The following is a 12,389-nucleotide window of genomic DNA, read 5'->3' as shown; positions in this document are numbered from 1 at the left end:
ATTGGGCCAGAAAAAAGAAGTTGGAAAAAAAAAAAAAAAAAAAAAAAAAAAAAGTTAGAACAGAAAATATCTTTTATCTTGTCTGGTAGGAGCAAGCCATTGGGCCAACTAATAATGAAAGTAGAAAATGGCCACAAATGAAAACAACTTATCTCTGAATCCAAGTCTCCAAAGCCTGGTTAGTTCAAGCACAGATCCTTGATGCTAGCCATTGACATAACCACCCACCCATGGCTTCTTCCCAATCCTGGTTCAATCTTAGGAAAAGCACAGCCGCCCCGGCAGCCGCGGCGAAAAACCATTGCCAATCTGCAAGAAAACAGCCAAACAAGACAAGAACCCACGGCAGCTGCAGGCAATATCAGACGCCAGGTTCTTACCTCACAAGGAAGAATTAAGCTTAATGCATACCCGGATCGAGAATTCTATGCTTTTCCACGGTTTGTTACTCATGTCGGCAATGGTTTCATTTCCACTTTAACCAATTTGTATCGGGAAAGGCTGCGTCCAGGTATCGAAGTCCTCGACTTGATGAGCTCTTGGGTTAGCCATCTCCCTAAAGAAGTCGAGTATAAACGAGTGGTTGGACATGGGTTAAATGCTCAGGAGCTTGCTAAGAACTCCCAACTTGATTACTACTTTGTGAAGGATCTTAATGAAGATCAGAAGCTTGAGTTGGAGAGTTGCAGTATTGATGCAGTTGTGTGCACTGTTAGTGTGCAGTATCTTCAACAGCCTGAGAAGGTTGCTTTAAGTCTTATTGATTATGTGTTTCTGTACATTGTTTCCATTATGCAGTTGCAAGGAGCAGTTCTATGCATCGAATTATGTCCATAAATTACGCCCGAAATCCGTATCTGTAACGGTCCAAGCCCACCGCTAGCAGATATTGTCTTCTTTAGAGTTTCTCTTTCGGACTTCCCCTCAAGGTTTTTAAAACGTGTCTACTAGGGAGAGGTTTCCACACCCTTATAAAGAATGTTTCGTTTCCCTCCCTAGCTGATGTGAGATTTCACAATCCACCCCCCCTTTAGGACCCAGCGTCCTCGCAGGCACACCGTCCGGTTTCCACCTCCCTTCGTAGCCCAACATCCTCGTTGGCACACTATCTGGTGTCCATCCCCCTTCGAAGCTCAGCATCCTTGCTGACACACCGCTCGATGTTTGATTCTGATGCCCATTTGTAATAGCCCAAGCTCACCGCTAGCAGATATTGTCCTCTTTGGGCTTTCCTTTTCAGACTTCCCCTCAAGGTTTTTAAAATGCGTCGGCTACGGAGAGGTTTCCACGCCCTTATAAAGAATGTTTTGTTCCCGTCTCCAACTAATGTGAGATCTCACAATCCACCCCCTTTCGGGTCCAGCGTCCTCGTTGGCACACCATCAGGTGTCCACTCCCCTTTCGGGCTCAACGTCCTCGCTGGCACACCGCCCAGTGTTTGACTCTAATACCATTTGTAACAGCCCAAACCCACTGTTAGCAGATATTGTCCTATTTGGGCTTTCCCTAGCAGACGCGTTTTAAGAACCTTGAGGGGGAACACGAAAGGGAAAGCCCAAATAGGACAATATCTACTAGCGATGGGCTTGAACCGTTACAGTATCTTTTGAGCTCGAAGGATCAAACCCGTCCTAAGATTCTTTCTACTTCTCAAAAAAGTTCTAACCCCATGTCTTTACACAACTTCATTTAACACTTCAGAGCCCCCCAAGATGAGGGAATAGATGCAAGAAAGACTAAACTTCAAGGCCATTATTAGCAGACAATCCAAGATAACTATAACGTTCAAACTAACATAAACAAAGCCATACATGTTTACGAAAATGGAAAGGCTAACCAATGAGTATCAATGCAGGTGTTCGCCGAGGTGTTCAGGGTGCTGAGGCCAGGAGGAGTGTTCATCATTAGCTTTAGCAACAGAATGTTCTATGAGAAAGCTGTGAGTGCATGGAGAGAAGGTTCTGCATACAGTAGAGTACAATTAGTAGTCCAATATTTCCAATGCATTGAAGGATTTACACAACCAGAGATTATAAGAAAGATGCCTGCTTCAAGCAGCACTGGAGAAGATAACTCACCGTTCAGCTGGATTCTGAGGCTGCTAGGCTTGTTTTCTGGCTCAGACCCTTTCTATGCAGTGTTGGCTCACAAGAACTTCAAGCCTGTATATACAAATGAAACTAGTTGATCTCGGAAATACGTACGTTTATTAGTTCAACTCTCGTGTCCGTTTCTGAGTAGACGTCTTCCTTTCTGTAAACTTAAATAAACAACCTAAACAAAACCGTTCTTAAACAAAGTTCTCTAATATAATCACGAGAAAATAATTTATTATTAACTAAAATTATCGTTTATTATCGTCTCAAGTGTTGAATGAAGTGTTCATGACAACCATTTCCCTGGTTCTTTTCTTGTTCTTGTTGAAAAGGCTAAAAAAATACAGATCTCAAGTCCCCTTTGAAGTCCTTATCCTGATTAACTTTCGAAAAATCTGTGGAAGCTAACAGACGATGAACGTCGAGGAACATCGGGGATCAAGAGCACGCCACGCTCATTCAGCACGAGGAGTTGTTTTACAGGTTGCTTTGCAATTGTCTGTTGTGTCTACAACAAAACTTCTGAATTCACTTTGCAGGAAAATATTACAAGGAGGCATCGAGATCTCGGACATACTTCTCCTGCCCGTTTCGATCCACGAAACCTGAATAGGAAGCAGTTCTCCTTTTGATCCTCTGATGTTTTCCTCTCACCACTTTCACTTTCCGACCCGAAAACTTCGATATGATCAATACCAAGAACAGCAAACCAGAAATCACCCAAATAGAAATAATCCATAACCTCAAAGAACTAAACATCGCATCCTCTTTCACCTCCTCCGATGATTCCTGAGAACTCTCTGTTGATAAATGGTCGCCTTTTCCAGTATAGCTTTCATCAAGCTTGCCGATTTTCCTCGAAACCCCAGCTTCACTTTCATTTTCTGAGTTCGAGTTGGTCAATGAGCTAGGATCTGAGCAGTTACTCTTCTTATGATGCAGATACAGAGCTTCATTGAGTGTTCTTATACACTCTATGCTAAGCAAGTCCCTAGCAAAAGCATTCTTATCAGTTTGATCAAGTGTTGAAGCATCTGGTGGAGCTGGAAATTGGGCCCAGCATGTGTTGACCAAATCAGTGTCCCTCCAATTTGCCTTGCCAAAGCTCCAATTCCCAACTTTAAATTCAAGTCCATAGTGAAAAACTCTGTAATGAACTCCAGGATCAGGATAATATCCTGGGTATATCAGTATCTCCGTGTTTCGAATATGCCGTAATTGCAACTGTTCGTACACGAAAAAAGAAATATTTTCAGTTTTGTTATGTTTGTTCCGGTATGAAAGTTCATGACGGAAGTAAGATTAAGAAAAAAAATACTTGCTCCGCCATAACCAAGTACCTCGGCAGCACCGAACGAGTAGCCATACATCTCACTAATCCAGCCAGATTCGTATATATCTCCTGTGATATTTGTTGCATAATGAGCTCGATCGGCTCGGACCTCCTCAGTTTTGTGGAGCCATAGCATGGCAAATTTCCTGAGATCATCTATGTGCATGATAATAACACCGCCAACCTTGTCACAAGCTTCGGGATGGCTTGTATGGAGTTTCGCAAGAACATTGTCACAGCCAATCAGGTAACTACCAAACACGTATGTAAACCGAGTCAAAAAAACTTCCTACTAAAAGGAGCAATCGAGTTTTCATACAAGCAATTGCAAAATGCATACTTATGGAGCGACATATATTATTGTGCATGTTATCAGGGAGAGAAATATCAGATTAGCTTCTTACTCGTATGGAGTTGAAACGGGACGTCCACGAGCTGCTTTGAATTCCCACGGCGTAATTGGTCCTCTCATGATCATATCAGCATCAAGAATAACTATAAATTCTGCATCAGTGTTCACATGATTGAGCCAATGAAGCACTGCGGCTGGCTTATTTATTGCTGGATACCTAAGACAGAACAGAAGGATACGAGATTTAGTCTTCTCTACCATTATTATAACTTTTCTTGTTGGGTCTTCGCAAGCAAGAGATTGGAAGATTTTCAGTCTTAAAGGGTAAATATATAACACAGCCTAAGCCCACCTTTAGCAAATACTGTCCTCTTTGGGCTTTCCCTTTCGAGCTTACTCTCAAGGTTTTTAAAACGCGTTTGCCAGGGAGAGGTTTCCACACCCTTATAAAAGGTGTTTCATTCTCCTTCCCAATCGATGTGGGATCTCACAATCCACCCCCCTTCAGAGCCCAGCGTCCTCGCTGGCACTCGTTCCTTTCTCCAATCAATGTGGGACCCCCACCAAATCCACCCCCTTTCGGGGCCAGCGTCCTTGCTGGCACATCGCTCATGTCCATCCCCCTTCGAGGCTCAGCCTCCTCGCTGGCACATCGCCCAGTGTGTGGCTCTAATACCATTTGTAATGGCCCAAGCCCACCTCTAGTAGATACTATCCTCTTTGGGTTTTCCCCATTCGGTCTTACCCTCAAGGTTTTTAAAACGCGTATGCTAGTAAGATGTTTCCACACCCTTATAAGGGTGTTTCGTTCTCCTCCCCAGTCAATGTGGGATCTCACATTAGATCTCAGGTAGAGAAATTAAAAGATGGTTTCTTGCTTTACATCCATATGATGATGCAGAGAAAGATTTTATCCTTTACAAAATAATATATGATACCAGATAAAATTGGGAAGTACATGATGAAATGAATCAAAAAACGATCAAAGAGGCCAAGTGATGAGCAAAAGAAGGGCAGGCGCATGGAGTGAGGACAGAAAAGAGATTACCAGTCGCCGGTCAGAGGATGTCGGCTCATGGAAGGAACATAATGGGTTGGAGCCAAATTGTGACCTTTGTATTTTTTCAAATCCTCGTCGGTACAGCTGAGAAGTCGTGTAATGTTCCCAGGCTGGCCGCTCAGGCGGAAACTATGCATAAGGCCTACAGTTTGCCAATCGAAATAAGTGCTGCACTCGGTCGAGAAAAGGGTGTGGATTTTTGGATATGGTTCCTGCAGTTCATCAAGCACTGGTTGTTTCTGAACAAGTTCTTCCTTTACTGGTTGTTTCTGAACACGATCTTCCTTCACCGGTTGTTTCGGAACATGATCTTCCTTCATTACTAAAGTAGCAGGGGTTGGATACTTCGGTTTAGTTAAGTCAGCAAAGGTTTTACTCTTTAGAAAACTTAAATATTTTGACCACTGTGGCTTCGGGCATCCGTTTCGTTTATGTTGCAACAATAGGCCCTCGTTCAACAGGTTGATACACTCTATGTTTATAAGTAGCCCCCGCTTCTTATTTGAATCGGATTCCATTTGTTGTATCTGCACAAAGTTCAACTTCTTAGCAACAAATAAAAACTTATAAACCAGAATTACAACAAATTCAACGCATAAAAACAATGCAAAATATCCAAGGAACTATTCATTTGGACACATACCTCTCGAGGATACGGAGGCTCGGGGAAAAGGCGGTTACAGTCATAGACAATATCATCTTCATGGTGATATAATTTACTAAAGGACCAATTTCCCACACTAAATGGCAACCCATAGTGAAGAAGTATAGGTTCAATGTCGGGACGAGGAATATAGCCCGGGTATATCATCAAATTGTCGTTAATTTTGTGCCGGAGACCGACCTGGGTTGGGCAAAGAAGTCGCATTAGCAAAACATAAATCTAGAGAAGAACAGAAGTATCTCGAGCAGCCAATAAACAAGGTGCGATAGGAAACAAGTTCATATTGTCCTTTGGCAACGATGAGAGGAAAAATAAAGCTTACTTCCGCAGCTCCGAACGAGTAACCATACATCTCGCTTATCCACCCTTTGCCATAGATATCACCAGTTATATTGGTTGCCCAGTGATCCCTATCTTCACGCACTTCTTCCGTCTTCGAAAGCCACATTGGTGCAAATACTCGAAGATCATCTATATGCATGGCTAACAGGCCACCAACTTTGTCACAGAGCTCTGGGTGCTTGGTGTGCAATTTAGCAAGAATGTTGTCACATCCAACCAAGTATCTGAAAGAAATAATTATACATCATTTGAATAGTCACAACAACATTAAGAAAAAGAAACTTTTGTGCTTATTTTGAACCCTGAAACTTTCAAACATTCATGCACAACAGTTGACAGTATCGAAATCTAAGATTTCTACTAAATGATAACTAGAAAATTTATGAGCAAGATTAAAACAGATTTTTATTGTCACAGCTTAAGCTCACCGCTAGCAGATATTGACTTTCCCTTTTGGGCTTTCCCTCAAGGTTTTTAAAATGTGTCTACTAGGGAGAGGTTTCCACACTCTTATAAAGAATGCTTCGTTCTCCTCCCCAACCGATGTGAGATCTCAGATCTCATAATCCACCCCCCTTCGGGGCCCAGCTTCCTCACTGACACTCGTTCCCTTCTCCAAACGATGTGGGACCCCCCAATCCACCCCCTTCGGGGCCCAACATCCTTGCTAGCACACTGCCTCGTGTCTACCCCCCTTCGGGGCTCAACCTCTTCACTGGCACATTGTCCAGTGTCTGGCTCTGATACCATTCGTAACAGCCCAAGCCCACCGCTAGCAAATATTGTCCTCTTTGGCCTTTCCCTTCCGAGCTTCCCCTCAAGGTTTCTATTTTAAATCACATATGCTAGGGAGAGGTTTCCACACTCTTATAAAAAATGCTTCGTTCTCCTCCCCAACCAATGTGGGATCTCACATTTATACCATGTTTAGAGATTTAAGTTATAACATTTGAAACTCGAGAGATTAAAACATAACACTTGACAGTTAACAGTATAGGGATCAAAATAAACGTTCAAGCGTCAAAAAAAATATATTTAAACCATTTTTTATCACTGCAGAAAGCCAAAAGCATCTATCCAAGTAACTTTGTTAAAGTCTCAGTTTAAGGAGAATAATAAGCTTCAATGCCACAAGGGAGTGAAGAAGGAGAAAAGAGAAGAGTGTTGTAACCCATAATATGCTGCAACAGGTCTGCTCTTCTCAGCACCAAGTTCCCAAGGTATTATTGGGCCTCTTATGATCATGTCTGCATCCAGAATCACAACCCAATCAACATTCTCTGCCTCTTTACTATGCTTAAGCCAGTGGACAACCCCTGCAGGCTTATTTATTGCAGGATACCTGCAAAACAAGTAAGATTTTCTTCTTATATCCTTTTCTTTTCATTTGTAGCTATGTTCCAAAAGAAAAAATAAAGAGCATGAAGTCGGAAGAAATATAATAAGCGAGAATTTTCCAAAACATAAAAAGCAGAAATGAGAAGAAAAGATCAAAGATCTAGAGGGTACTTTGATGAGTGATGAATGAAACTTCCACAAAGCATCAAGTTCGACAAAAACGAAAACGAAAACGTATTGTTTTTAATCTAATATTAAGTATCAACAGAAAACATCTACTCTGTTCAACGATGCAACATTCAATCAAGTTTCTTGAGAGAGGAATGTATAATCCAATGGAATCCTGATGCCCCTCGAGCATGCAACCTGCACAAAGACTCTTCTTTGTGCAGCTAAATTATCCATATTCTTGAATGTTGGCTGAAGTATACATTCTTTGGAGTTGCAGTGATATAAGAAAACTGGTCCTGTCCTCTTGAGGACGAAAGAAAAATGCTTTGTGGGGAACTTGTTTCATGTCAGAGTATTAGTGCCGGTAAGACGTCGGCCATGAAATCCATCACTATACCACACTCCAGTATCCACTTCGATTCATGCTATGGTAACAGCTGACATTTTCATGATAGCATGGTGCTCCCCTTTATTTGGATACCCACTATGGCTTTGATTGTTATTACTTCTGCAGGAGCTACAACGTCATTCCTTGCGGCATTAAGATTGAAGAGGTCAAAATGAAAGTCGTTCCCACCCAGACCCCCTTTCCCCAACTTTCAGCAATCGACTCTTTCAAGTTTCTCCCATTTAGTCACGTCCCTCTTATCAGGTTCGGGTTTTATCACACCATCTCCTCTGACGACCACTCCCTTCTACATTTCTACACCATTGATGATTGCACAACATAATCTTAGAAACATGAATATCACATCTTACCACAGTCCTTAAGATATATTTTCTAAACATGAAGCCTTTCCACCGGCTTCACCATTATCAATTACTAAATTAGCTAAACTCGAAGCAGCCAGTTAGCATCAAACAGTTATAGATAGAGAACACATGCCAAGCACAATACCATCATTCTGTGCTCCTAATCCAACAGGTCAACCAATCCTATGAAAAGAAGAGAAGAAAAAACTGCATACATACTGATCAATCTAATCAAACAGACCAATTTCAGAACTAAAATCAAACAAAGCTAAGGAAGATAACAATCAAATCAGTAACCATAAGCACACCAAAAGCAACACAAAACCCAAATCCTGAACTCCAAAAAGTTCAGGAAATGAAAGGAAAAAGAAGAAGAAACTCTCACCAGTCGCCAGTTTTGGGGTGCCTACTCATGGATGGAACCTCAAAAGTGGGAGCCAAATCCATCCCTCTATAGTTCTTCTTCTCCTCGTCGGTGCAACTAAGCAAACGGGTGATCGGCCCCGGTTGCTTCGACTTCTTGAAGCTATGCATCAACCCAACAGTTTGCCAATCGAAGTAATTCTGACACTCCACCGAGAACAGAGTATGAATCCGCCTTGGCGCCGCCATGTCGGAGTTAATACTCCGCCCATCACCGACCACAAACCCCATCAAACAAACCGCCACAAACACCAAAAATCCCCTCATTTTGACTCAACTCGAGGCCAGATTTCAAATGAGTATTTGTTCTAGAGATCTGGGTTGCATTTCCTGGATCGCAGCAACAGGTCAAACCTCCATTTCTCTTACTCTTTTTTTGTTTTCTTCGACATGGAGGAGAGGGAGTGATGTGGGGCCATGTTAGATAGAAAATTAGCTTAAAATAACAATCAATTGGATGCTATTAAAATAATTCACACCAAAATTGTATCAAAACCTAGAAGCTTGGGGTTGAAATTTACCGCTCCGATTAGAACATGGAGCCGTTGGGAATGGCTTCTCCAAATCCATCCTCCATTTTCATGAAGCGCTGCTCCTCTTCTGCGGTAATCAGTGTGAGAAAAATATACCGTAGAGTTCATCTTCTATCTTTTCCTTCTAAATTTGATCCTCACAATCCTTTAAACCTTCTAATTTTTAGTGGATGGAATTAATTAAAAATGAAGTAATTATTGAATTAATCAAGTAATTACATTAATTACAGCAATTTCAATTTTTTATATGATAATTACATAATATTTACATTTCACCCACTTAGAACCATTCTTGGTCATCCTCTACAACAGGTTCCAGCATAATGTCCACGTGGCAGAAGCCCATTTCATCATCGCTACCACATGATTGAACTTGAATTCCCTTGAGATTCTCCATATATAAATCGTCGTCCTCATCGTCGAGCAAGTGATCTACAATTCTAGAGGCCGACATGTCAAACATATTCAACCCGAGCCCTAAGTTCAAATCCACAACTCACCAATTGACTAGTTGACCACTGAAACTAACGTCACACGATCGAAGCTTATGAGTACCTGTTATCAATGATATTCTGATTCAAAGTATATATATCTGACTCGAGTCAGTTACTAGATTTAAAAAATCTATCACATTTTAAAAAAATGTGTACGTATTTGATAGGATGATCGGATATTTTGTATAATTTATTTTAATAATAGAACCCATTTTAATAGAAATTTGTGAGATTATATACTAAATAATAATTCAATTAATCCATTAAAATTATAAAATAATAATGGTATCATTTGAAATCTCAAATTAAAATTATTATTTTTATTTAATTGGAAATAAATTTCAAAATTACTTAAATAAAATTAATATATTCTCAAATTCTTATTAAATTAATAAGAAACTAAAGTAGTATTTAATTTTTTTTTTTAATCTATAAAATTCTGCCGACCATTTTGAAAACCGACCGTCCGAGTCTGATTGAGGCCGAGTCGATTAAACCGATCCGGTCCGTTTATGGCAATTCTCTTCTTCCTCAATTTCTAAAACCCTAGTACAGATCGTCCAGAGCACGGAAACGGGGGAAGAAGCAAGTCAATGGCGAGCTCAATTCTTGCAAAAATGGCGAAATCAATCAGAATCGCCAATCCCACGCTAATTCCGTCTCATTCGTTTCGCTGGCGTACGCTTACTACCAGTGTCGCCACCGCCGCCGAACAATCTCAAGCCGATGCCGCCTCCTTCACATTCTCCGAGGACAGTGCTAGAGAAGATCCTATATTCGTCAAGGCTCCAAACTCGAATTCCGGAGATGATTCTTCATCCTATTCCAGTTCTTCGGTGACGATGCCGACCTCGTTCATGACTGGTTCTGTCGTAGGTAAGCGGTTTTACAAGCAAGTGACTACGAGAGAGGCAGATGATCGGAATGGATGGACGGTGATGCTTGATTACCGGACGCTGAAGACTCCTTCGAAGAGGCCGTTGAAGCTACCGACTCTTGGCCTTGCGAAGGCAGTTGCGGCTGAGTGGGAATATCAGGTGATTTCTCTTATCTTTTGCTCCAGAAGTAATCCTCATCCTTTTTGGAAGGTTATTGAAATTTCGTTTGTCTGGATTGAAATGAAGATTTGATCGATGTAGGAAACCGATGGGATTAGACCTTTCTCAATGCCTCTAATGAAACTTGCCTGTACCGCATTGGAAAGAGTGCCTCTTACCAGGCCCAAGATTATCGAACATTTAGTGCAGAAATTCAATCAGGATCTGGTTTTCTGTCGTGCTCCGGATGACAATGTTCTAACAAGTGGAGTTTATGGTATGTCAAGTAATCCTATGAGTCCAAACTTTACTAGATGCATTGAGCACGAGATTTACTTGAATTTCCATTCACTAGTTCGTCAAACGGCTGATCAACAGAATATGATCTATAGATTGAGTGGTCTTTTAGGTTTTCTCATTCGGATTTGGTTAATTTAAGTTCATAACTCCTGTGTAGAACACATTTAACTTAGAGGACTCCAAAAGTTGGGAGATTGGTTGAGTAGAATTTCCCAACATCTACATCCTGATATCACTAATCAACCACTTTTCCTTTGGTAGATTTTCGCGACATTTATGGTTATAGCTGCAATAACATCAATATCCTGATTGAGTGATCAACCACAATTTTTTGTTATAGCTGCAAAAACATCTGCATCATGATATGAGTGATCCCCGGGTTTTTTTAGTTGAAACTTCCAAAATTTTTGGCTTTAGCTGCAATAAGATCTAGATCCTGAATTATGTGATAAATCACTTTCTTCTTCTTATTATTATTATTGGTAAGAGGTCATGTCTAGATCCAGAAATTTTGAATGCCAGACCATGCATGTTGCAACAGAGCTAAAATATTGCATGTAAACATGGAATAGTAAGATATATATCCTGTATCTCTTTGCATCTCCTGTTGGAAGTTGATGATACTTTCTTGACAATTGCTTGAGCTACTTTTTTGCAATTCAAAAACATAAAGAACTAGAATTGAAGATTGACCAATTTGTTTGATGAAAGAGATTATTATCTAGGACTGAATATTCATAAAGGTTGAATAAGGTTTCAGTACATAATTGGTGTTACATTTTCCTTGTAGAACGACAAGTGGAGAAAATCGATCCTTTACTCGACTGGGTGCGCTTAGAATTTGGCTTTAAGCCTATTGTATATTCCAGCTTTTTTGGTGGGAAACAGGAGGACGGTCTTATAAAGGCTGTTGAAGATCTTCTGAGGAAAACAGATGACTGTGAATTGGCATCAATTGATGCCATTGCATCAGCTGCACACTCTTTAGTAATTGCTATTGCAATTTTTCGTGGAAAGTTGCAGATCGAAGAAGCAATCGAGTTGATTAGACTCGAAGAAGATCTGCAGGTTTAACTTCTGTCTCCCTCATTCTTTATCATACATATATTTTTTCAACTCAGATAATGTCATAACATGTTCTGAACCAATGGTCGAACGTTTGCAGGTGGATAAATGGGGTCTGGTCGAAGGTGGTCACGATGTCGATATTGCTGATCTACGGGTTCAGATCTCATCTGCCGCAGTATTTCTTGCTCTTTCAAGGAGGTTTTGAATCCATTAATCTGATTACTTTCTTATCCTACCCTATCAGCTAGGATGTGCCTTTTTTTGCTTTTTTTTTTTTTTGTTGTAGATCCAAAGGGCCTTTCTAAATTGTACTCCAAGACTGTTTATAAGACATATTGTAGCTGTGAGCAGTTGAGAAAATAAGGAAGAGATTGTTTCTGTAAACATTTCCCTCTGTCCAAGAAAGAACCAAGTATTTAGATGTC

The 12,389-nt window shown here is 40.7% G+C and overlaps 3 protein-coding genes across 3 annotated transcripts; 2 read left to right on the top strand and 1 right to left on the bottom strand.

Moving 5' to 3' along the window:
* Positions 1–34: 34 nt before the first annotated feature.
* On the top strand, positions 35–2,215 carry LOC111441995. Its single transcript, XM_023079235.1, has 2 exons — positions 35–744; positions 1,856–2,215. Exons 1-2 carry the CDS (start codon positions 202–204, stop codon positions 2,186–2,188), a joined length of 876 nt encoding a protein of 291 aa, XP_022935003.1. The 5' UTR covers positions 35–201; the 3' UTR covers positions 2,189–2,215.
* Positions 2,216–2,316: 101 nt separating this feature from the next.
* LOC111441973 (peptidyl serine alpha-galactosyltransferase-like) lies at positions 2,317–9,191 on the bottom strand. The gene is made up of 9 exons (XM_023079192.1): positions 9,054–9,191; positions 8,495–8,915; positions 7,019–7,189; positions 5,828–6,071; positions 5,485–5,685; positions 4,830–5,368; positions 3,834–3,998; positions 3,437–3,680; positions 2,317–3,320 (listed from the first exon to the last, which is right to left on the bottom strand). The coding sequence occupies exons 2-9, from the start codon at positions 8,797–8,799 to the stop codon at positions 2,643–2,645; spliced, it is 2,547 nt and encodes an 848-aa protein (XP_022934960.1). The 5' UTR covers positions 8,800–8,915; positions 9,054–9,191; the 3' UTR covers positions 2,317–2,642.
* An 877-nt stretch (positions 9,192–10,068) lies between these two features.
* Positions 10,069–12,389, top strand: LOC111441992 (ATP synthase mitochondrial F1 complex assembly factor 2). The gene is made up of 4 exons (XM_023079230.1): positions 10,069–10,596; positions 10,699–10,873; positions 11,687–11,964; positions 12,062–12,389. The coding sequence occupies exons 1-4, from the start codon at positions 10,153–10,155 to the stop codon at positions 12,167–12,169; spliced, it is 1,005 nt and encodes a 334-aa protein (XP_022934998.1). The 5' UTR covers positions 10,069–10,152; the 3' UTR covers positions 12,170–12,389.

This window comes from Cucurbita moschata, unplaced genomic scaffold (genome assembly GCF_002738365.1).
Source record: "Cucurbita moschata cultivar Rifu unplaced genomic scaffold, Cmos_1.0 Cmo_Scf00004, whole genome shotgun sequence".
Lineage (NCBI taxonomy): Eukaryota > Viridiplantae > Streptophyta > Magnoliopsida > Cucurbitales > Cucurbitaceae > Cucurbita > Cucurbita moschata.
Note: the sequence above shows the minus strand (reverse complement) of the source record. Positions and strands in the feature narration are given on the sequence as shown.